Genomic DNA, 25,077 nt, shown 5'->3' on the forward strand with positions numbered 1-25,077 from the left:
CAAAATAACGGACTTCCTGTTGAGTTGAGCACATGACATTCAACACGAAAGTTGTTCAGCTCTAAATGAGATCTTGGGCCCAAAGAGCAGCCGATGTGATGTTAACACCTTATACTTAGAATTTATTTTAAACATTTTACTTCATATCAAACTGTGTTTGTGACAAATAACTTTAGAATTTTTATTTGAAATATTTTATGACTTCAGCTTTGAAGGTTTATTTTCCTCCCTCACACATGGAGCACCTTGTCCCGGCAAGGCGTGTCCACAGCAGAATATCTGACCCAAACACAAACGGGTCTGGAGCAGCTCTGCATCCACTGTAGTTTTAGAATGAGGACAAATAACTAACTATTGGTATGATATAAAGCACAGCACCCTCTGGTGGCTCCTCCACACCACACGGATACGAGCAGGCAACAATAGTTTTAATTAAAGAATGAGCTGCTTGTACAGAGCTAAACACTTTCAAGCTTAAACTCCTAGTCCTTTATTACTGAGTATTAAACTAAAGTACATTTACAATCTAAAAATGACCATTCACAAAAAAGTTTTATAAATTTAATATAAGTTACAAATCTGTCACAGCAATTTAAAACAGCAAACAGAACAAGATTTTATAAAACAAATGTACAAGTATTCAAAATACACAGATTAAAATCTCAAAGTGTTGAAAATCTTTAAATCATGAAAATCTAAGCTGTAAAACCAACATACACGACTTCAGGTCGGTGGTCATGTGACAGCAATGTTGCTGAAATACCACTGTAATAACAGGACTGGGGCTAGTGTGTGCGCGCATGTGTGTGTGTGTTAGCGCAGGTGTACAGGGAGGCCGTACGCCACCGGTGCAGCGCCTATCATGTGCTTGAGGTGTGTGGAGTCACGGGATTGGATCAGGTGCTGGAGCAGGGAGGAGCCAGACCCAGAGGAGAGCCAGGACTGTAAGAGGGCTGAGGTGAAGCGGTCGATATCACGATCCGTCACGTCCCACAGGTTCCCCAACACTAATGGACTGCAACACACACACACACACACACACACACACACACACACACACACACACACACACACACACACACACACACACACACACACACACACACACACACACACACAAGAAGGGTTAAAGCAGCGGTGTGTTAACGCTGTGGTCAGTGATACAAGTCACAACTGCAATGAAACACTGTTGAGAAGGAAGAGGCCACTGGAGGCACCATCACTTTCTCACACGCAAACACTTTCTACAGTGTACAGTACTCGGATTCCTAACGGTGCAAAAGCACGAGCTAAGGCCATGGAGTAAACAACTTTACCATCCAACTCCAATAAAGTAAAACAATAAAGACATAAATGAATAAAGCATTCTGATTGGTTATGCAGGAGTGACACCACAGTCTTTGTGAACCCTAAATTTAAACATTACTCGGGTGGACTTTTGTGCACACAGGAGTGAACGAGGAAACAATCAAGGTGCGCGTGTGTGTGTTCATGTTTCCTGATTCAAACGATTGCACTTTAGGTCCTGTTTTTACTAAAAGCGTCTCAGTGTAAGTGATGCAGTTTTGGTCCTACTTTTATAAGTAACAACAACTTATCAAGATTATTAAAATAGGGAAATCACTTTAATCTCCACCAAAACGTAGAAGAGCTCTGGAGGTGTCTTAACTTTTTAGGAGTAGTGAGGACATGATATTTGGGCAGAGACATGTGCAGAGGAGAGACATTTTAGTGACGGAGCTCATTAATGAACATGTACACTGTCTCCACAGGAGACACTCACACTGGACGGGTTTTTATTAACACTAAAGATGCAACTTTGAAACAGTGACCGTGTCGGAAATAATGAATTAAACTTTGTGTAAAAAAAAAAAAAAAAGTGTTTTCCCATAATACATACAGTACACACACACAAAGTATATACGTCTCATCTGTGTGCATGAAGCTTTCACACAATTGCCGCCGATTACAGCATTTCACTTTTCCACTGTTTAAAACTACAAAAACCTGTAAAACTACAACACCCACTATAACATGTAACCTACTTTACGGCTCTCAGTGTCATAAACAGTGATGTCACACAGTTTCCTCAGCGCAGTCCCACTCCTCACTGAGAGTAAGAGTAGGAAGCTTCATAAACTGTTGTGTCCTACACCGAGATAAGAATATTTTCAGTCGTAAATGATCTTTAAGCCGAATTCCTTCGATTGATTCTGAGACGTTTGGTTAATACTGAGGTCTTAAGAAGTGATTTAACAGAATTTACAGTTTGTCCACTAGGGAGACGAATTGTATGTAAAATTGTAAAAAAATAAATAAATAAATAAAATAGACTGAGTTAAATAACATGTGTGTGTGAGAGAAAGAGAGAGAGATAATTACCAGCCGGCGTTGAGGTAGCTGAGGACGATTCCGTTCCCCTCCATGTTCCCCTGGACACTAAGCGCAGCACTACTGCACCCGAGCAGCAGGGACACCGCGCGGACGTTCCCGCGGAGGAGACGCTGCGTGTCCAGGAAGCGCGCTCCGGCTCCGTGTCCTATATAACTGCACCAGCACACGACACGGATCGGTTCAGTGTTAATATGACTGACACACACACTGTGGTTTATAGATCAGCGCCCTACTCACATGTACAGGTCTTTAGTGGAGACAGCCTCCTGGAGCTGATCAGGATCAGGAGGAGCTCCACACACACCCTGCCACGCCCGCTCACTGTGAACATCACACACACACACACACACACGACATCAGTATAAATGCAGTCCCATAAAGTTATAATATTAAAGGTGACTGATGATGTAGATGCGTTTCTGTAGTGATGAACGTCCTGCAGAGGTCCTTCACACTCACGAACGGCTCAGTGCTTTAGCTCGTTTACAGAAACCCGGGCCACGCCCGTGTAAGGTCACAGCAGCAGGGCCGTGCTCAGGTAACACGTGGCGTGAGGTGAGGTGAGGTGTGGGACGCGGCTCAGTGAGGATGAAGACTCCTGTAGGTCACCACATTTACACTCGTCCTACACACCTGACCACACCAACAACGACGGAGGGCCACGAGCTAGCTCACACACGGCTTCAGGAGCGTCTACACTGGGGTGACGGAGCACACGTCCTGTTCTCCGTCACCACCCCGCTCGTTTAAAACTAGACACCGAAACCGCGCGTTTAGAAAAGGAGTGAAACAGAAACAGGGCTGAAACCAGAACGCAGGATCTTCAGCTGGAACATCACTCACCCGGTAAACCAGTCTCTGAAGCGCTTCTCCGTCTCCGGAAGGTTTCCGTCAGGGTTTAGAACAAAATACACCTGCTGAGGATCAACACCACGCGACAGCACGCAGTCTGGGTCCACCTGAGGGGGAGGGGTAGAGCATTCGGGTCACATGACCGTATCTATAAACACATCAGTGTAGAGTGGAGCAGAGTGTGTGTGTGTGTGTGTGTGTGTGTGTGTGTGTACCGCTTGGAGGTGACTGTGCCCCAGTATGGTGTGAAGTGACGGCATACGAGTGACAGAACGAGGCTTTAAGCACGAGATGTTCTCCCATGGCAGCTTCTGAAGATACTGCACACACACACACACACACACACACTTTAATTAGCAGAGCCCACATTAAACCCCTCGTCCCTGTATTATAATCCGAGATCTGCATCTCCCAGAGATCCACCTTGTCCAGGATGAGGAGTGTGTGTCCCTGAGGTTCCTCTCTCCCCCTCAGCTCACACACACTCTTCCGGAGCAGCTTCAGGAAGTCTCCATCTTGCAGACACGCCCCCTCAGACAGAGACTGCAGGTCAGACGGAGACAGGAGCGGCGCTGCAGAAAGGACCACCTGCAGGAACAAGAGAGCGTTTAACATCAAGGTCCGTCAGGGTCGCCATCAGGTACGCGCTCGTCTCTCTGACCTTCAGCACGTCCGCCGTGAGCCTCGATCCTCTCACTGAACACTCAAGGGCTTTCATTTGAGCCGACAGCTCAGGGTCGGAGGTCATGGGGAGGAGCAAGGCTCGCCACACACCCAACGCCTCCTCTATCTCCTCGAGAAGTTTCTGAAAATGTATAGAAATGATGAACAGGTGACTGATGGATAAAACTCCAAACATGGCTTTTACTGCAGGCTATGACTGTCTCAAACACTCTCCCCTACTCCAACCTAGTGCACTACATAGGGTCCAACACCTGTGTCCAACCTTAAGTGCACTTTAGAGTGTCTACATGGCTCACATTACTTATAAAGATGTTTAAAGTAATTATGAAATGTTGATTTGTGTGAGATTAATGAGAGAATATTAACGAGTGAGTGTAAGTGGGCTGAATGTTTCACCTGCACACGAGCGTCGAGAGCCTTCCTGCCCTCCCACCAGTCCGCCTTGTCCGTCACCGCGCTCACCTTCTTCTGGCTCTGCAGCACCGCCTCCATCTCCTCCAGCAGCACGGCCATCGGGCGCTACACACACACACACACACACGATGCATAAACACACTAGAGCACACACATCGAGGTACAGTACACTACAGAAAGCTACACGTTGCTCATACGCGTGTCTGCGCAGTCGGGATCCTCATGGTGATGGGGGCGGAGTCACGTTCCAACCGCGTGATAAGAACGGTGCTGCCAATCTCACCGGGACGTGTCCCCACGAGGGAGAGCAGGCACACGGTTACACCTGCACGAGACCACACACACACACACACTCCAGTTAAATCACAGCCAATAAAAGCGGCGGTTAGGTCTCAGCTTGTAGGTGGGGTTACCTGAGGGCAGGTGCTGGAGCTGCTGTGTGAACTCTGTGCAGTGTGTGTGGGGGAACTGCTCCGGCTGCGTGCAGGTGAAGGAGTAGACGCTCTCGAGGGCAGACAGGGAGTTCGTCTGCGTCTGACTGGGTGATTCCTCCAGACTCAGTCCGCTCAGACTCTCCGATACGTCACCGCTCGACTTCTTCAGCTTCCTAACGGCGAGGAGGAAGAACTTCATCATTCTGATTCACACACACACACTTTATACAAACTTTCAGAATTTCTTTTGATTGTGTAAAAGCTGCTTTGCGACAATATTTATTGTTAAAAACACTATGGAAATAAAACTGAATTTAACTTTAGTGAAATGAGGTAGTTAAAGGTGGAAAATCCACAAATATAAGAGAAATAAAAAGAAAGCCATGAACTTGAAACAAACACGGGCCGCTCGACACACCTGATCCGATTGGCCAGGTGACGAGTCATGTGGTGACGAGAGGCCACGCCCAGCGACTGAGCGTGCAGCATCGCCGTGGTGATGGGATCGGACGTGCCGAGTGACTGGGCGAGCAGCAAGCACATGTGTGGGTAGAGGGAGGGGCTTGGGAAGTGGTGGAGGAGGAGCCAAGAGGATGTCAAGAGAGAACGGATCCCATCTACAGAGAGCTCATCTGCGCGCACGCACGCACACACACACACACACACACACACCTCAATCATTCTGATTACTGTTCTTTTCTTGAATTAAGAGCTCACTGTGTTAATTGAGCCGTGTTGAGGTCAGTGATGTCACTCACCTGGTGTGGCGTGTGTGTGAGGTAGTGTTAGTCCAGTCTGCCCAGAGCTCCTGAGCTCCTTCACACAGTCTCGGGTCAGGTCTGCTCCCAGATCTCTCCTGAGAACCTCACAGTCAGCGTCAGGGCCTTCAGCCACGCCCCCTACACACACACACAGTACAGCTGTAACCCATCGTTACACACACCTAGTACAGCTGTAACCCATCATTACACACACCTGTGTCCAGCAGCTCTGAGTCAGACTCATGAAGGTCCTCCAGACTGATGTCCAGACCTCCTTCGTCTTCATCCTCGCGGATCATCCTCATCCTCTCAGGTTTATCCACATCGCCGCCGCTCGGACCTTTCCTCCCTCGCCCCCGCCGCGGCCGCGTTTCTTCCTCGGAGGAGGCGCCACTGTTGCAGAGGGCGGTGCTTTTCTTGCCGGTTCTGGTGTGTCTGGGCCCGTCCCGTTCGGAGGCCCGGCTCAGAGAGACTTTAGAGGCGGGTTTGGGAGCCGAAGATACGGCGCGCTTGTCGTGCGATTTCGTCTTCGGCACCTCAGCCGGCTCGGCGTCGCTCTCATCGCTGAACTCCACCTGGGAGGGACAGCAAGGGATTATGGGTAAATATAAAATGAGACGTGTACGCGTGTGCGAGTATGAGGATCTCTTTTCAGACCTTAAAGCGTGAGCGTTTGGTCCGTTTCGGAGCTGCTGGAACCGGTACAGGTTTGTCTTGGAGAGGCGACGCATCTTCAAAAACCTGAAAGGAACCCTTTGACGCGTCCTTTGATCTCGTGACCCCGCAGCGGCTACTGGGCGTGGCCTTGGCTGCAGGAAGAGGAGTAGAGCTCACTGTAATATCGGGCACCTCTGTGGTGAAGTCGAAGGCGCTCAGGTCGGTGCCGGCGGGTGTCATGGTGGAGACGGCCCTGGGTCTGGGCGTTCGGGACGCTCTGGGGGTTTTGAAGACCGCGCCCGGGTTCATGATGCTGATTTTTGTTACGGAGCTCTTGGTTTTCTTTGAGGAAGCAATAGTGACTTTTTTACTCCCCGTGTCTACACACACCTCCTGCTTGTTCTCCGTGAGGTTCTTAGCTGAAGGTGCTGGGAGGGGTCCGTCACCGCTGGAGCTCTTTCCTCGGGGTTTGACCTGCGCTTTGGGTTTGGGGGGAGCGGGAGGAGTCCAGCCCCACGCCAAGGAGAACAGCTCGTCAGGGCTGCACTGCTTCTTTCCAGCCAGAGCCAGACACAAGGCCACGCCCTTGGCCCCCAGCAGCGCCGCTTTCAGATGCCCCAGCTCGGGGAACAGCGCCCCCCGGGGCTCCGCGGCCTTCAGGCCCGCCTCCATCTCCTCCCACAGAGCGCTGGCTTTACCCGTCTCGGCCAGGCCGCGGCACAGGTGTGTCAGCACCGCGCTCAGGTGCGCCCTCACCACCTCCGTCTGCAGCATGCGCGGCTTTTCCGGCGGTTTAACGCACATCAGCGCTGCCAGACGGGTGTGGAGCTTTGCGCCGATGTGACGACACCGAAGCCTAGCGACGTGGCGCAGACGTCGAGAATTCTGCACCTCGCTCTGGGCGTCGGCCTGCGCCAGGGCCCAGAGCACGGCGACCCGAGCCAGGGCGGGTTCGGTGCAGCAGGGGCAGGAGCAGCTCTCGGCGTGGCTCAGGCAGGACAGCAGACGCTGCCGTTTGGGCTTCAGAGGGGGCGAGGCGTCCTGCCCCAACCCGCTCAGCTCCTCTAACGCCTCCCGGCCCAGAGAGCGGGAGCTCAGGAGCCCACGCATGTCCTCTTCCTCCTCCTGCTCCTCCTGGAGCTCGGGGGCGGGGCCTCTAACAGCCGGGCGGCCTTTACGGGGTTTTAACTTCACCTCCGACTTCTGCTGCTGCTCACCAAAATCTAAAACCATAACAGGAGAGACACATCTGATCACAAACAGCTGCACTGCTGATGAAAGAGAAATCAAATGGACCAATCAGAACGCAGGCTGTCCAAAAGATCTGATCACCTGTGCAGAGATCCAGTAAGTGTCGGACCTGCTCCAGATCCAGAACACCGGCTTCACCTCCACCTTTCATCAACTCCAGCTCGGCTTTCAACACCAGCAGCTCAGCACAGCTACAACACACACAAACAGATTTGTCTCATGCAGGTGGAACACACCACTGCAGCCTGGCGTGGAGGCTGAGGGTCGAGTCCTGCTCATTATAGGTGTTGGTTATTTATAGTGATTGAAGTTTGGTGTGTGTGAGAGTGTGTAAAGCAGGACTTACTGGCTGAGTGTGTGCAGTTTGGTGGCAAGTTTGAGAGCCTCGAGACACTGAGCTTTGGCTTCATGAGCCGCTCCACTCGCGCTCCTCAGACGCACCATCCTCTCGGAGCAGAGCAACACCTCACTGAGCAGCAGCCACTTAAACACCACACTGTCCCCTACACACACACACACGTACACACACTCTCATATGCTCGTTCTACACTCCGACAAAAACTTCAACATGCATCATCAGTAATAACTTCATCTCATTTCAGAGTATTTAACAGCACTGGTGTGTGTGTGTGTGTGTGTGTGTGTGTGTGTGTGTGTGAGTGAGAGAAAGACAAAAACCAGTTAGTTTGTACTAGAGTTTATTGCCGTATCAGCTTCACAGGCTATTTCATGGCAGATACATATTTACCATGTAACTAATTTATACCAACCAATATAATGTTATAGATATAATGTAGGAGATTTAAAGGGAAGTGGGAAAAAAATAAATTAAAATCATAGTAAATAAATATCTAAAACCAGTTAGTGAGGCTCGCTCTCAGATCATATTATCTGATTAGCTCGTTTGTGTGCGTGCGTGTGTTGCAGTGATTTTGATCGGATGTGAATTAGTCACTAAAACCAGAGACATGATCATCAGACTCCAGTCCAGCAGGTGGCAGCATCAGGAGACGAGGAGCATGAATGTGTCAGCTGTAGACTGTTTAACATGTACAACTGATTCTGAACTGACATCTGACTCATCGATCCAATCCTGTCATCTGGCCATCAGTGTGTGTGTGTGTGTGTGTACGTACCTTGGTCTACGAATCGCGTGTCAGTGTTGAGACTGGGAGCTCCGTAAAACCCGTGTCCCAGCAGCATCATGACGAGACTGCACAACAGCTTCAGGGCTTCATACTGGGCCGTGTCCGGAGTCTTTACACCTGCACACACACGGAGTTTAGAGGTGGAACAGGCTTGTGCCGTTTATAGTGTGTGTGTGTGTGTGTGTGTGTGTGTACCGTGCTGGATGATGGTCTGGCGCAGGTGTGTGTGCAGCGTCTCCGTGTCGAGGCTGAGGAAGGCGCTGGCGGTCTGCAGAGCTCGAGCCTTCAGCATGTACCAGCCTTTAGAGTGATGCAGCGCCGTCTCCTTCAACACCTCACACACACCGTGTACACCCGTCTCCACCTGACACACACACACACACACTTTACTACTTATGTACAATACATGTGTACTCACATCCACAGACCAATGTGTGTGTGTGTGTGTGTGTGTGTGTGTGTGTGTACTCCACCTCTCCGAGTGTGTAGTGGAGCTGTGCCCTGAGCAGTGTGTTAGTGACAGACAGGACACTCGCTCCCTCACAGTTGGTATTTAAACACCTCTGAACCTGATCCAACTGGACCTGAGAACACAAACAGCACCAACACTGTAATAAACACACGGCGACGAGAGCCCCCAACACACACACCTACGCCCACCCCACACACACACTCACCTGTGCGAGGTGTGGAGAGCCCAGGTCTAGCAGGAGTTTAGCGGCGTGGAGTGAAGCGCTGGCGCTGTTCTGGACGTCACCGAGGAGCTGAAGAAGAGACGCTGCCAGCTGATAGGACTGCAGAGCCTGCAGCGTCTACGGGAGGACCAGATCAACGAATGAGCCGCGCACGCACGTGTGTGTGTGTGTGTTGTAAAGCATTAGGTAGACCATTGACCTGATTAGATTTTCAATGTCATTATTTTAATCCAGTTATGCTCGTTAACAGTAGTGTGATGTAGCTGTATCTCACCGGGTTGAGTATTTAAAGCCTACTAAACACTGAGGAGCTGACTTTAACATGTAGATGATGCTAACGACACTTTAGCCCTCGCATTTATGGACTTATCAAATTCCTTTGGGGTTAAACAAACTATAAATAGATCAACTCACCGCTGTAATCATACACTAGATTTAATTATATCTCATGGTATAGATGTCTCTAATATAGAGATCTTACCTCAAAGTCATGATATCACAGATCATCACCTCCTGATATATACTCTACATGTAGAACAGATTAGCTGCGTCTCCCCACGTTATCGATTTGTTAGAAATATGAATCCGACTACTAAAGACAAATTCACAAGTAATCTGCCGGATCTGTCCCAATTACTTATTAGACCCCTAAATGCAGACGATCTAGATGAAGTGACCAGCAGCATGGGTACTATTTTTACCAGTACATTAGACACTGCTGCTCCCATCAGATTAAAAAAAGTCAGAGATAAAACACTTGCTCCTTGGTACAATAGTCATACTCGCGCCCTAAAGAGAGCAACCCGTAACCTCGAGGAAAACTAAATTAGAAGTTTTTCGAATTGCATATAAAGACAGTATGTGCAGCTACAGACAGGCTCTAAAAACCGCTAGGACCGAGCATCTTAGCCAACTGATAGCAAGAAACCAAAACAATCCCAGGTTCTTATTTAATACAGTGGCTCGCCTAACAAAACCTAATTGTTTTTTCATATTGAGCTCCAAAACTTTGGAATAGCCTTCCAGACAGTGTTCGGGGCTCAGACACAGTTTCCCAGTTTAAAAGTAGACTCAAGACGCATCTCTTTAATCTGGCATACGCGTAACTCATCCCATAACCTCATACTTCAGTACATCTATTCTGAATGGCAACTACGCTAATTCTCTCCATCTGTTCTGTACTTTTCTACCCATCTCAAGGCATCTGGAGATTGTACCAGCTTCAGTAGACAAAGGCCAACCCTGTGAGGATCCTGAGGCATCTAGAGAAGGACCAGCTCCAGCTGGATTCTGCTTTATGATGGTTGGAGCTACACATCCTGCTCCTGTGCATAGATCTACCTTGAGCATGTGTGTGTGTGTGTGTGTGTGTGTGTACCTTGCCCATGAGGGTGTACAATGCAGCCATAATCAGGATGGAGGAGGCGGTGTGTTTGGGGTCCCTGACTGCAGGTACAGAGGCGTCCTTCAGCAGAGTCTCCCAGAGCAATAAACACTTATCTAAGGGCTCCATGTGCTCTAGACAGGGGGGGTCAAAATAATTGCAATGTGATTGTCAAATCGTGCAGCTCTAATTGTACATGACATTTAGGTCCCCAACAATTCTAACACCCAATTTTTGTGACATATAACAACTTATTTTTTTTCCTTTCTTCAGGCAGATACGAAATACATTCGATTAAACCAGAAGCAGCTCTCAGGACCATTTATCATTCAATTTGAACTAAGTGCACAAACTTTTAAACACGTCTCACTACATGTTGTTTGATTGCTAAATAATGACAGTGCATGAATTTATGTATTTATTACATACATATTATATATACATACACACACTCCTTTTCAATGAAAATATCTGTTTTAAATGACTTAAGATCAGTGTGTGAGAATACACTTCTGTTTCAGACACAGTGAGAGTGTATAAGGGTGTGTGTGTGTTTGTGTGTGTTTCTCACTATTGTGCTCAGACAGATTAAAGCGCAGTCCGTCATACACCAGTTGACTCTCCTGGACCTTCTGCTTGTCCTCGTACTCCAGGTCGTTAGTGGGAACTGGCTCCAGATCAGCCGCGGTCTTACTGCCCTCCTGCACCGCACGCAGACGCCGTTCCGTGTCCACCGCCTGATGCCAAGCGCGCGCACACACACACACACACACACACACTAACTTTAGTTTCTTTAGAATTCTAACAGAATCTGAATGAACTGGGACGGTACTGTTACAGATAGTGTAATTCCGATATGACAGAATCACGATACAAACCGAATCAACACCGGAGTATCGTGATTCTGTCACATCAGGTGAACCCAGTCCCGACTCCTCATGTCCCAGAGAGCGTTCCCTTAATCCTTAGAGATAAACTTATCAAACTATACATCTATACAATTTTTTGATTTCTGTTAACTGATTTGCATCATCCCTGTTCACTGTTAAAAAAAACAGGGGGGATCCTTTGAACCTGGGTTTGATTCCCGCCTTAGATATACATGTGTGTGTGTGTGCGCGCGTGCGTGTGTGTAATTGGTGTTTCCAAATTGCCTGTAGTGTGTAAATGTGTGCGTGTGTTCGTGTTCTCTGTGATGGATTGGCACCCTGCCCAGGGTGTACCCCACCTCATGCCCCAAGTCTCCTGAGCTAGGCCCGCCCCCTGTGACCCTGTACACAGAATAACGCGGTATAGACGCGTTAGAGTGAGACGACCGTAGCCAGGACAACATTGGAGTGTTTGGCGGGGGTTAAGAGCACAAGCCTATCAGGTTAGTGTGTGCAAATTCACACCAGCAAACACCAGGTAAAGGGGGCGGAGTCTTCTGGATTGACAGCGCCTTCTAATTTAGATTTCCTACAGCAGAAGTTGATTTCCCCTATAAAAAGTGAATAGTCCCGCCCCTGACCTCCTGTAGATTGGCCTCAAGCGTGCAGATGTAGAGCCAGAGGGAGGCGTGCGCCTTCTCATCCCTCAGCCTATCAGAGCTCTCCTCCGTCTCAGGCTCCTCCTCCAACAAGCGCAGAGCCTCATGAACAAAATCCACTGCAGAGCTGAAAGGAGAAAATTACACACACTCGAGCAGAGTACAACCGGAATTACAACCACAACACATTAACTATTACACATCTGAAATGAGACACAATCCGAGTGCTGAAAAGGCAAACAATAAGTATTATTACATCATAAGATGTACGAGCCTATCAGGTTACAGTATGCAAATGAAGACCATTTTACTCTCATCTAATTCTTAAATACCACATTACTGAACTGTGTGTGTGTGCGCGCGTGTGTGTGTGTGTGTACACACCAGTCAGTCTGTTCACTGAAGTCCCGGTAACACACCACCTGGGCCATGTCACACAGGTACGAGGCGCGGCGGAGCGTGTGTGTGGTTTCCTCGTGGCAGATCTCAAGCAGATCACAGAGTGTGTTATAGCGCTCCTGTGCCGTGTCGCCGCTCTGCTCCTTATACAGCCGAAGCTCCTCCTCCAGGAGACGCAGACACACCTCCTCGTCAACCGTGGCCGCTCCCAGACCGTCCCTCAGGGTCCTGACCGAGAGACAGCGACGGTTACGGGTTCTACAGGAACAATTTAATCTGAAAATAATCTCCGGTAAACCACGGGCGCGGCAGGTTCACCTGAGGCGCGTGTCGTCCTCTCCGGCCCGCGCTGCGTCGCACTTGGTCTTAACCCACAGCGACACCGGTTCTGTAAGATGATCCAGAACCCGAGAACCTAAAACCCGAATCCAGCGCACGACCCAGTCTAGAGCTCGGTCCAGACGAGACGCTCGCCGACTGCACTGCACCGCCAACATGAAGCAGCGGTTCACCTGCACGCACACAACCAAGAAATGAGCAAACCGGTGTGAGAGTCTGTGTGTGTGTGTGTGTGTGAGTGAGAAAGAGAGGTCACGGGGGCGGGACTAACCCTGTCCACAGGAAAAGAGGAGGGACAGTCTCTACTCAGCTCCTGGCAAATAATCTCCACCAGTCCATACGCTTCCTCATACAGCTTCCTGTTAAACAACTCGTACACCACGTTGTTCACCACAGACACTACACACACACACACACACACACAGTCAGAACTAATCATGTTAATAGTACACATGTATACACGATGCTCTGTTATGTAATCTGTTGTTTTGCTGTGGGTTAAGGGCGTCGCTCAGGGTCGTGGTGAGACTCGAACCTGATACCTCCTAAACAATGGTTATATTTTAAACATTCTGTCTCAGTCACATTAAACGTGTGTATTCTAATGACCAAGTGTCTGAATGAATAGTTTGTATAACAAGACACTTCAAAATGAACCCCCCCCCACCCCCACTTAACAGGCTAATTCCCAGTGAGAGATGAGTTTTAAACCAGAGATGAGTTTACACTGCATTATCCTGCATGTGGTATAAATTTACATAAACTAATCTTCTGTGATTTAAAACAAAACCCTGACCTTCACTCGTCCCTGTCAGGTCTAATTCACACCATCACTGCAGGATCAGATCTTTGATAAGTTTCTCAGAGATCTGATTTACTGCTTTTAGTTCTTTAAACTCATCCGACCCCATCAGTCTCTCCCAAACACACGCCAAGACGAACACTAAAGGGTCGGGTTCCGATCGTCCTGAAGTACCCCGCAGAGAGAGCACTACTCAGTGTGTTCACTGTGGTGGTGGGGGGAGCGCCAAATCGGATTTAAATATTTATCATCAATATTATTGAGAATTACATCATATTAAAAGGACAAAGTTTTACATTTAAATTGAATAAAGAAATCCTTAGTATTATATTATATTGACTAAAGATCTACAGAGATTTTTTTTACAGATTGATTAATAATCAATTATTAAAGTTACACACATTTCAATAGTACGTTTTGTAATGGTGTTAGGTTTTGATTCAGTAAACATTCAATATTTGATGTCCATAGTGAAAATTTCCACAGCAGCAGCGACGGGTATTTGTTTGTATTAAGGTTTATTGCCGTATCTATCTGCGTATTTCATGGCAGATAGATATTAGACATTTAACTAATTTATACCAACCAAGAATATTATGTTATAGATATAATAAATGATTTAAAGGGTAGTGTGAAAAAATAAATAATAATAATAATAATAATAATAATAATAATAATAATAATAAAATGAAAAAAAAAAAAAAGGCCTTGGCCAGTCGAAAAGATTTTACACAAAGTTGTTTAGATGCACTTCTGCTAGAAATTGTAAAAGTTTTTTTGGTTTTATCTTGCAGAACAGGTTCTTTACATTGTTGTCTCATGGTATTAAAACATGGGCAGGTGCAGTAACGGGTATTAGAGGTGCTTATGTTACCATGGTAACGCGCGGAGGAAGTGACATCAGCTCTGGCGACACTGCAGGGTGTTCGAACGGTGGAGTTTTGTCGAGAGAAGTTCCTCACCGATATTCCCTACATATGGAGCAGGGACTAGGGAGCTCCCTGTGAAGTACACTTCGGAATGGAACACAGCTTAAGTCATGTTTTGGTTCTTTAGCGCCCCGCCCATAAACCCATACCACTTCTCCCAGTGATTTGTGGGTTCATGTTTAATAGTGAACTTTAATTAATTAATTAATTTATTTTATACATTTTATTTTCATCCAGCGGATTGACGAAACTCACAAGAGATTTAACAGTGTTAAAGTGATCAGGAAACGCTACCTCTGATTAAAATGTGCTGTGTTCTGTGTGTTCAGAACTACAGGCAAGAGATACTGAGGGACTGAAACTGTAATCTTTCTCTACAAGGAGAAACTCCGCGCAGAGTGATAGCGCTCCCCTGATGGGAATGTACAGGTGTGTTTTACCTGCTTTCAGGAAGAAGCCATCATTGGACAGTTTGCGGATTTCCGTCATCATGCGTCCCGCAGTTGCCTGGCAGTACAACAGGATTCTGTCCAGAAACTCAACAACCGAGTCCTAAACACAAACACACAGTCCAATATTAATTTGTCTTTCAGGTTATGTTAAAATTCTGAACAAACTTTGCAAATATTTTGCTCCTCCCACACAGGAAGTGGGAACAGAAACCTGCAGGATCACAGAGGAACTGCAACATTCTACCCTCTTATATGTAAAAATGTATAAATAAAAAAAATTAGATCAGTCAGCGCACTGATACATAAACCGCTGCACAAAAGTAACTTGATTTTAAGTTCATTAAAATCGACTTAGTGATATTAAGCAGGAACTCCTGGTACTAAACCTGGGTATAATGGTAACATCTAACGCTCACTCTCACTCACTCATCTTCAATACCGCTTTAGGCTGTATTCAGGGTTGCGGGGGCGGAGCCTATGCCAGGAGACTTTGGCACGAGGCAGGGTACACCCTGGACAGGGTGCCAATCCATCGCAGGGCATAGACACTCAGACACACACTACGGGCAATTTGGGAATGCCAATTAGCCCAACCTGCATATCTTTGGACTGTGGGAGGAAACTGGAGTACCCGGAGGAAACCCACCAAGCACGGGGAGAACATGCAAACTCCCCACACACAGAGACAGGAAATGAGCCTGGACCCTGCGGGGGGAAGGCGACAGTCCTAACAGATGTACATCAGGGTGTGGTGTAGGGGCCCCCCCCACCGCTAGACGAATAGCTACACAAGCAAACAGGCTTAAATCATTTTTGTGCGCGCGTGTGTGTGCGCGTTACCTGTGAGGTGTGTAAACTGTCGTAGGTGCTGGTGAAGCCCTGGTACAGACTGAAGCACAGAGAATACTGCAGCTGCGGCGAGCTCTGAAAAACAGACACACGGCATGAAGACGCGGTCTCACCTCAAGGAGAAGCAAAGGACACATGGGGGGGACGCCCTCACCTCCTGCTGTCTTATCACAAACTCCTGATATTCCTCCCAGAACGAAAAGCTGGCCATGAGTGTAGCTCCGCCCATGCCGGTCGTCTGCCCCGCCTCTGTCGCCCAGACAACTAGCTGGCACGCCTCCATCAGGGCGTGGCCTTCTGCCGCACCGAGAGCAGCAGGCAGGCCCCGGAGGACGCGAGCGCAGTCTGTGAACGTCCTGCTGCACTCCGCTCCGGCGCCGAGGTCTCGATGCAGTCGCACCGCCTGCAGCGCCAGTCCCGCTGCTGAGCACAATCCCTCACCGCGCTCCCGCAAGCACACCAGCGCTAGGTCTACCAGCTGCGCTGCTTCCTCCCACAGGCCGTTCTTACACAGCGGCTTACACGCCTTGACTACCGCCTCACACGCCACAGTCAGCGCGGGCGGAGTCAGGGCCTGCTCCAGAAAACGCTTCCGGAACTCCGAGAGCAAAAACGCCGCATCGTCCCGGGTCAGGGTCCCCTGTGCACGCTCGTACTCGCTCAGCACCTCCTCCACAAACACGGGGACTTTAGACGAGCCGGAGGAGTTCTCCTCTAGCAGACGGAAACACACAGCCCGCAACTGTCCGCCCAGTCTCTGTCTAGACGACAGTCCGGAGACCTGAGCGCCGCTCCAGCCATTCCAGAGGACGGCGAAACAGTTCCGCACCAGCACGCTGAAGTCTTCAACCTGTCATCAAAAAATAAATAAATTAACATCAGATGCAATTTAGACAAAAAAGGGTAAAAAGTTAAGATTCCACATTGAACCATTAAAAGATATACAGATAAACAATTGCTATCTTTTCTTTTTTCACTCTAAGGTTTGGTGTTTAAATCACAGATCTAAATTATTTTGTAAATGTGTACATAGACCACAGGGGGCGCACTAGAGTCTGCACTATTTGCAGTTAGTGCTCCTAAACAACTTCTTGCACATACATTATGTTTTCTTTCTTTAGAAACATGACTGCGCACCAGTGCGGGTAGAATGTTCATAAGTCGGGGACTCACTGTACTGCAACATTGTGTACAGCCAGTTGTGTTGACTTCCTAGTACCTAGACAATGTTTGTTGGAATTATCATCCAATTAAGAGAGGTGTAGACAAGCTCTCTGTAAGCTTGGCTGTGTATAAGTCTGTACTTGCATCATACAAGACCCTCTCCTCTCCTGGAGTCCCGTACCTGTGAGGACGCCTCCTGCAGTCTGAGGTACATGAAGTCCCCGAGTCGACCCGCCGCGGCATGAGCTCCATGTGTGACCAGCTTCTGCAGGACGTGGAAGATGATCTTCTCCAGATAAAGTGAGGAACCCTGTGCTCCAGGTTCTGTGACGGTTTCGTACCCCTGCGTGGCCAGCTCCACCAGATCGACCAGTCGCTCCTGAAGCTCCGCCTCCAGAGCTCCTCCGCCCAGCCGCTGGTTGCAGGCCCGAATGATCCGATCGCACGCCGTCCGGCCGAACGGTCCGAGGCCGTCCTTCACGTGTTTCTGTAGGGGTGGCAGTTTTCACAACCACACACATCAGCACACCCTGCTACAGGTTTAATACCACACACTTTATTCTTATTTAAAAAAACTTTTTTTATATTTACACATTTCTCACCTTTAGCTCATTGTATAAAACAGCCGTGTCCTTTACACACGAGATCCGCTGGACATACTCATCTGTTTTTAGACATTTCATTCTTCTTCTGTACAAAACAAACAAACAAACAGCTCAGATGCAGAGTAATCACTCGCAACACAAACAGTTGGATTATGTTCATGAAAACATTTTTGGGACACAAAAATAAAGGGTAGTAATTTTCAGTAATTTCTGTCAAAAAATCATGAGTTTAGTATTCACAAAACTTACAAATCACTTAAGATAAAAAGAGAGAATAAAATTTTTAATTTACATTACATTTAGGCATTTGGCAGACGCTCTTATCCAGAGCGACTTACATTTTTATCTCATTACACATCTGAGCAGTTGAGGGTTAAGGGCCGCGCTCAAGGGCCCAACAGTGGCAACTTGGTGGTGGTTGTAATCCAATGCTTAACCACTAAGCTAACCATGGCCCTCAATTATGATTTCAAATTTGTGAATTCTACATCATATATTCCAACATGCATTTTCCCCCCATCAATTAAGACTTGCTGCTATGACCCCTGCTGTTTGTTCCAGATTAAGATGTACAGTTTAAAATCGAATGTAGCAAAAGTCTGCATTAACCTCTTGACTGACTTTTGACCTCAGGAGAAAAGTGACGTCAGAGCATATGATTACATGTCACAGGTTCTCCTGAGGGACATGGAGTCAAGGGCAGGTCAAGGGTGTTCCAGGTGAGAGTGGTCTGCTTTTAGGTCCCAATCAGTCCATGTGCTCGACACGTGAATGACACCTGATCATGAAGCCACGCCCCCTGTGTTTACACTGGGACGTTTAAGTGTTTACAAAGTAATCGACAGCTGGCGCATCCAATCACATGCCAGCATTCCGAGCTGGACATCTCAGTGCATTAGGTCAGAGTTAATCAATGACTGTCCCCACTGACTCCACCCCCAGGCACACAAAGCTCCACCCCCAGGCACACAGTGGGGTAGCGATCATGTTTAATGAGAGTGTGACGATGTGAGTCATAAGGGATATATTTTTATTTCCTGTTTTTTAATCCATTCTTCCTTGGCTATGTTTGGATTGTGTTATTAGCTTTGTATGATATTATTTTCAGCAAAATAAAAAAGGTGTGACGAGCTGTTATGGGCGTGTCTATAAAGTGATTGACAAGAGAGCAAACCAATCACAAACACCCATCCTAAGACACTGCCGTACACTGTTACTTATTAATGAATAAAACAAACCGACTTTTGCACATTAAATCATATTTTAATTAAATAAGTTTCCGGTCTTTAAGGAGTTGCTATTAAACCGTTAGTGTAGGTCGGTCTCGCGCTACGCCTGTGATGCTAAGCTAACACATACTGAGCTCGTGCGCAGCTTGGTGACTAAACAAACGCTGGTTAACTCATCACTAGTCTTTAACCAGTCTTTAACTAGTTTATCTAACAGCTCACTTACCGAAAACCCAATTTCCGCGCTGTTCACGCGACGCTCCCTGATGTAACGCTACCGTTAGCGCCCGGTACCTCAGCGCAGCCTCGCGCACTTATTCAAAATAGCGCGCGGCATGTCGGGAAATAGGAAGCAGAGCATTCTGGGTAAACCTGTATGACCTGCTTTAGCCGCTCGTGACCTCTGAAGCATGGAGTTTATAATCCTAACCTCAACTACACACACACACACACACACAGATATACTCATGCTGAAAAAAATCAATGGGTGATAATAATTAATATATTTATTTTTATATAAAATTTATTTACACTTACATGTTTATGTTTACATTCTGGACCATGGCACAAAGACACTTTAATAAATCACTTTTTATGCACATTTGCACACCATCATTTCACACCAAATTTAAATTTTCTAAAAAAATGTTTTATGTACAGTATATTTCTATTTTCATTTCTATTTTTTATCCTAGTTAAATTTAATTTTCTATCGTATTTATTTTATTAATAATTTATTTCTTATTATAAGTTTTAATGCTCTTTTTAAGGTCACTGGCGGTCGTATAAACATTTCACTGCATATCGTACTGTGTATGACTGTGTGTGACAAATAACATTTGAAATTAATGTTGTGTAGGCAAAACACACAAATACAACAATAAACTTCAAACATTTTAAAATTTAGTTTCAAATATAAATCATTTAACAAGCTTTACATAACTTAACAAGTTTGTGTGTGTGTGTGTGTGTGTGTGCTTGTAAACCATCTGTCTGCTTTGACCAGTTGTTTCATTACTGTAAATTTAAATAAAAAACAATATATTATGGAATTTATTTTATAGGAAATAGAAATTATTTTAAGATCTAAACAGTCATATATTTTGTGCCTTGTCCTTACTGTGTGAATAATTCATATCAAATGCAAATAAATTTTTTGGAGTCACAGTATAATAATAAAATCCCTTTTTAATATAAACATAAACATAAAAGGCGGCACAGTGGCTTAGTGGTTAACACTGTCGTATTGCACCCTCACCAGACCCTTGGCAGTAGCAGTGGGCGATCAAGGTTGGTAGACGGGCCGGGCTGGCCGAGATAGAGGATGAAGAGGCCGAGGAGGCAGGCGGGCTCCGCTGTAGACTCCTTGTCAGGGTTTTGTCTTGTCTCAGTGGACTTTTTGTAAAGTCCGAGTGTGCTATGGGCAGGGGTAGCTCAGTGGGTAAGGTGTTGGACTACTGATCAGAAAGTCACGGGTTCAAACCCCTTTAAGCAAGCCCCATAACCGTCAACTGCTCAGATGTAAAAGGAAATAAAAACATTTAAGTTGCTGTTTATAAGAGAATCTGCAAAATACTGTGAAAACAAATGCTGGGACGGGACAGGGAGAGCAAATTTAGCGGGTCATGCACCCAGAACAAATCACTCACTGGCTTTTATACACTGCGATCACCCACAGGATGGTGAGGAATTAGGCACTGCCAGCCCTGGAGAGTTAGGGTGCCCCGCCCCTCTCCTGTGTGCAGTGGAGCTGGCTGTGGTGCTGAATGCATGTCCTGTTTGGATAGAGCTGCTAAGGATACGTGATAGTGTCTGCAGTCACTCTATATATACAGAGGCAGCCAAAAATGTATACACACTTTAGGAAAAGAAAAAAAACCTCTATAAACATTTTAATATTAATTTCATTGCAATAAGTTATATATTGATATGTAATATTATTAGTATAATATACATCAGACAATTTTTTTTCCTGAAGTGTATATACTTTTTTATCTGCCTCTGTATATATATTCTTTTCCCTATTTTTTCACATTAAAACCACAAACATAAATGTAGTTTTCAGGATTTTATGTTATAGACCAAAACAAAGTGGCACAAAATCGTGTTTTTCACAAAAAGTGAAAAAATTATAAATGGTTTACAAATAAAAATCTAAAAAGTGTGGCGTGCATTTGTATCCCCCCAGCCTTTACTGTGACCCCCCCTCACTAAAATCCAGTAGAAACGATCACCTTCACAAGTCACCTGATTAGTAAATAAGAGTCCAGTTATGTGTAATTTAATTTCAGTATAAATACAGCTGTTCTGTGAAGACCTCAGAGGTTTATTAGAGAACATTAGTGAACAAACAGCATCATGAAGCCCAGAAAAAAACACACCAGACAGGTCAGGGATAAAGTTGTAGAGAAGTTTAAATATTTTTATATCCCAAAGCTTCGAACATCTCAGGGAACACTGTTCAATCCATCATCTGAAAATGAAAAGAGTACGGCATGACTGCAAACCTACCAAGACATTTACATTTGTGGTTGTGACGAAATGTGCAAAAGTTCAAGGGGTATGAATACTTTTGCATGGCACCGTATATATATGACAAATACATACACACAGATGGAAATACGCACACAGAACCAGTCAAAAATGTGAATTCTATTCATGTCTAATTCAGAGTTTTTATTTTTCTGTTTTTTATCATTGTACATTAATACTAAAGAGTATTAAACTGTGTTAAATAACCCAGAATATGTTTTACATTTTCGCCACCTTTTGTTTTGTTGCCAGCTTTGCACACTGTTGGCGTTCTTTCAGTCAGCCTCATGAGGTCGTCACCATAAAAGGTTTTCCAACACTCTTGAAGGAGTTTCCAGGGGTGCTGAGAACTTTTTGGCTGCTTTTCCTGTACTCTCCAGTCCAACTCATTCCAAACCTCCTCAACTTGACTTAGATCGGGTGATGGTGGAGGCCAGGTCATCTGATGCAGCACTCCATCACTCTTGGACAAAATCAGCGACAGCGATCAGGACAAATAGTTAGGGATTGTGTGAAGGGAGTTAACTCAGACACCTAAAAAACATATAGGCCTTTAGTCATGGCTTAACAATTGCCAGAGACTCTAGCTATCCGTACGGACTGTACGGACATCTAGAGGAAGTTCACTCCACCACATAGGTGCCAGAGCAGAAAAGAGTCTGGATGCATTGGTAGATGGTGAGACAAGCTGAGCCGTGCTAGAGGATCGGAGGCAGCGTGGCAGCGTGCAGCTTATTGTCCAGAGGTACCCCACGGGTACAGGCAGTGACTGAAGAGTGTTGTTCAGGGTTTACGTCACCGATCATTGTGATTGAGTATTGATTCCAATCTGGATGGTGAGTTTGGATTGAGGTGGTCACATGATTCTAATTATTAGTTTCAATGCAAGTACACCTAATGGTTAACTGGAATGATGGAGGCCATCATTCCTTAAATTCTGATGTTTTTTAATCAACAAAATGCACAATTTCTTTTATTGAAAGAGTAGCTACTGTAAGAATAAAAATGCTTTTTGATAAAAAAAAAATGCTGACCATGCTGACCTGGGATTACAGGAATCTGAGAATTGAGAGTCAAGAATACAATTATAAAAATATTTCTAAAAACTCAGTTTTCAAGGAACATGAAATAATTTGGATTAAATACTTTCCACATTATCCCAGAGTTCATAGGGATAAAATCCCCATTGTTCTTTCAATACACAGCAAGAAACACATATTAAAAATTCTGAGCGGTTTAATGATGCGGTTAAATATCTTGCTGGTCTTAAAGTCATCATTCTGAATAGAGCTAGTTAACTCCCACACTTTCTGTAGCGCGCTGCAGCACGTCGTCGCTCTCCGTCACATACACGTGTTTATGAAGCTGGAAGTTTTTGTGCGTCCTGAAGCTCTTGCCGCACTCGGAGCAGCGGAACGTCTTCTCTCCGGTGTGAACGCGCTGGTGTTTCCGGAGGTTACTCAGGGTACTGAAGTTCTTTGCGCACTGCGAGCAGTAATACGGCTTCTCTCCGGTGTGAATGCGCTGGTGTATTTGGAGCGTCGACTTCTGCGTGAAGCTCTTCCCACACACCAGGCAGAGGTATGGTTTGTCCCCGGTGTGAATGCGCTGGTGTTTCTGGAGGTTGCTCCTCTGTGTGAAGCTCACGCCGCACTCGCCGCACTGATACGGCTTCTCTCCAGTGTGAACACGCAGGTGATTGATGAGGAAACCTTTTTCGCTGAAACTCTTCTCGCAGTGCGAGCACTGATACGGCTTCTCTCCCGCGTGGATGCGCTGGTGCCGCTGGAGGTGACTCTGGCAGGTGAACGTCTTGCCGCACTCTGGGCATCGGTATGGCTTCTCCCCCGTGTGGATGCGCTGGTGCTGTTTGACGTGACTCCTCTGACTGAAACGCTTCCCACACTGCGGGCAGTGATACGGCTTCTCCCCCGTGTGAACGCGCTGGTGCTGCCTGAGGTAAGTCTTCCGACTGAAGCTCTTCCCACACAGTGAGCAGTGATGAATCACTTTTGGCACTCGTCTGTGAGAGATCTTATCGTGCAGAGTATTAGGTAGCATTTGCTCACTGCTGCAGCTCTCCACAGGCTCCACATCCTCACATTTAATCTCTTCTGGTTTCATCATGGTTAAATACTGATGGGATGAGGAGACAGGACACCACTCAAATCTGTATTGGAAAAAGACGAAAAGAAGTGAAAAAAATAGAGGTTCAACAAATCAGGCAATTTAACTATTTTTAATAAACTGGGAATCAGAGCTACAACACCATGAGACGCCCTGTCTGAACCACAGGGATCTGCACCAGGACCAAACTGATAACCATTACCTGCATGTACTGTACAAGTCACTGATATCTCTGTGATGGGTTTCTCCTAATTTCTCCCCTTGCCAGTTCTCAGGTAAAGCCAACCTCCTCATTTAAAAAAAAAAACACCAAAAAAAAAAAAAACTTCTTCTCATGCCTTTTCACAGAGAACCGTAAGAGCACCACCTGCCCTCAACATGCAAGAGCTCACAAAGGAGTGTTGCTATGATTGACAGGGAAAAGAAGTATGCCCTCCATTCCATACAAATGGTTAACTCAAATAAAAAAAAAGTCTTGACATACAGTCTCACATACAGTGCTGTGAGAAAGTATTTGCCCCTTTCTGATTTAAATTTGTCTATATTTGTCACACAAATGATTTGAGATAAACCTAGTAAATGCAGTTTTTAAATGATGATTTTATTTATTAAGGTAAAAAAAAAAAAAAAACAGCCAAACTTACCTGGCCCTATGCAAAAAAGTAATCACCCCCAGCTAAATCATTAATAGACTTTTGTTTGGAAAGCTGAGTTAAATGTCACTTGCCACATTCTGGCCTGAATACTGCCAGACCTGTTAAATTAAGAATTCACTTAAATAGAACCTGTTCAACAAAAGTGCAGAACGCAAAATATCTTTTAAAAAAAAGATTAAAAAAAAAAAAAACATGTTGCAATCTAGAGAAATGTGTGTCACAATAGCAGTGTGCGAGTCTTGAATTTGAAACAAGAGATGTGTAGAAATGTGCAATGTGGTGAATAATGTAGTGTGCTTCAACACAGGTGTGAAGGAAACAAATGCAAGTCCCAAGCAGTGGCTGAGGTCCTTCTTGATCTTCCTGGCCTTGGTCCAGCACCACCTGCTGTAGATTGATTGCAGGACAGCGAGGTATCGGATTCTGTCCACTATCACGGGGGTCTGGTAGTTCCTCTTACGCTTTGTACTGAAGCCCACCATCAACTCCTTTGTCTAGCTGATGTTTTGGAGGAGCTTGTTCCTCTGGCAATTCCTCTTTTCAATTAAATTTTATTTGTGTAGTCATGTCGCAAAACAGGTTTACAGAAGCCAAAGAAAATTATGGAAATGTGTATCAAATGTGAAATGTGTATGCAGTAAATGAAAATTATTAAAGAGTCCCTGATAAACAAGCCGAGGGCAACGGTGCCGATTGTCTTCATAGAGAAGTTGAACCGTTCCCAGTCACCACACGCATCTCAAGCAGACAACACGGGGGCTCCATGCGCCGAAATCCCCAACCAAAAGTGGT

General features: G+C 46.1%; 2 protein-coding genes across 2 annotated transcripts in view; both read right to left on the reverse strand.

The window, feature by feature from the left end:
- Positions 1-546: 546 nt before the first annotated feature.
- espl1 (extra spindle pole bodies like 1, separase) lies at positions 547-19,304 on the reverse strand. Its single transcript, XM_053497858.1, has 32 exons — positions 19,197-19,304; positions 17,739-17,826; positions 17,318-17,623; positions 16,127-16,822; positions 15,964-16,047; positions 15,112-15,223; positions 13,212-13,339; positions 12,920-13,113; positions 12,587-12,829; positions 12,185-12,329; positions 11,246-11,411; positions 10,669-10,808; positions 9,273-9,407; positions 9,069-9,179; positions 8,791-8,959; positions 8,584-8,712; positions 7,794-7,950; positions 7,529-7,638; positions 6,197-7,419; positions 5,754-6,114; positions 5,537-5,677; positions 5,197-5,410; positions 4,758-4,951; positions 4,542-4,669; positions 4,327-4,449; positions 3,908-4,051; positions 3,670-3,834; positions 3,462-3,566; positions 3,238-3,353; positions 2,632-2,715; positions 2,383-2,547; positions 547-1,015 (listed from the first exon to the last, which is right to left on the reverse strand). Exons 2-32 carry the CDS (start codon positions 17,817-17,819, stop codon positions 814-816), a joined length of 6,471 nt encoding a protein of 2,156 aa, XP_053353833.1. The 5' UTR covers positions 17,820-17,826; positions 19,197-19,304; the 3' UTR covers positions 547-813.
- Positions 19,305-21,435: 2,131 nt separating this feature from the next.
- Positions 21,436-25,077, reverse strand: part of LOC128526244 (zinc finger protein 850-like) — a 50,748-nt gene continuing 47,106 nt past the window's right edge. Inside the window, exon 5 of the mRNA XM_053497894.1 lies at positions 21,436-23,480. Within this exon, the coding sequence (XP_053353869.1) occupies positions 22,793-23,480 (688 nt within the window). The 3' untranslated portion in view covers positions 21,436-22,792. The remainder of the gene's footprint in view (positions 23,481-25,077) is intronic.

Source organism: Clarias gariepinus, chromosome 6 (assembly GCF_024256425.1).
Source record: "Clarias gariepinus isolate MV-2021 ecotype Netherlands chromosome 6, CGAR_prim_01v2, whole genome shotgun sequence".
Taxonomy (NCBI): Eukaryota; Metazoa; Chordata; class Actinopteri; order Siluriformes; family Clariidae; genus Clarias; species Clarias gariepinus.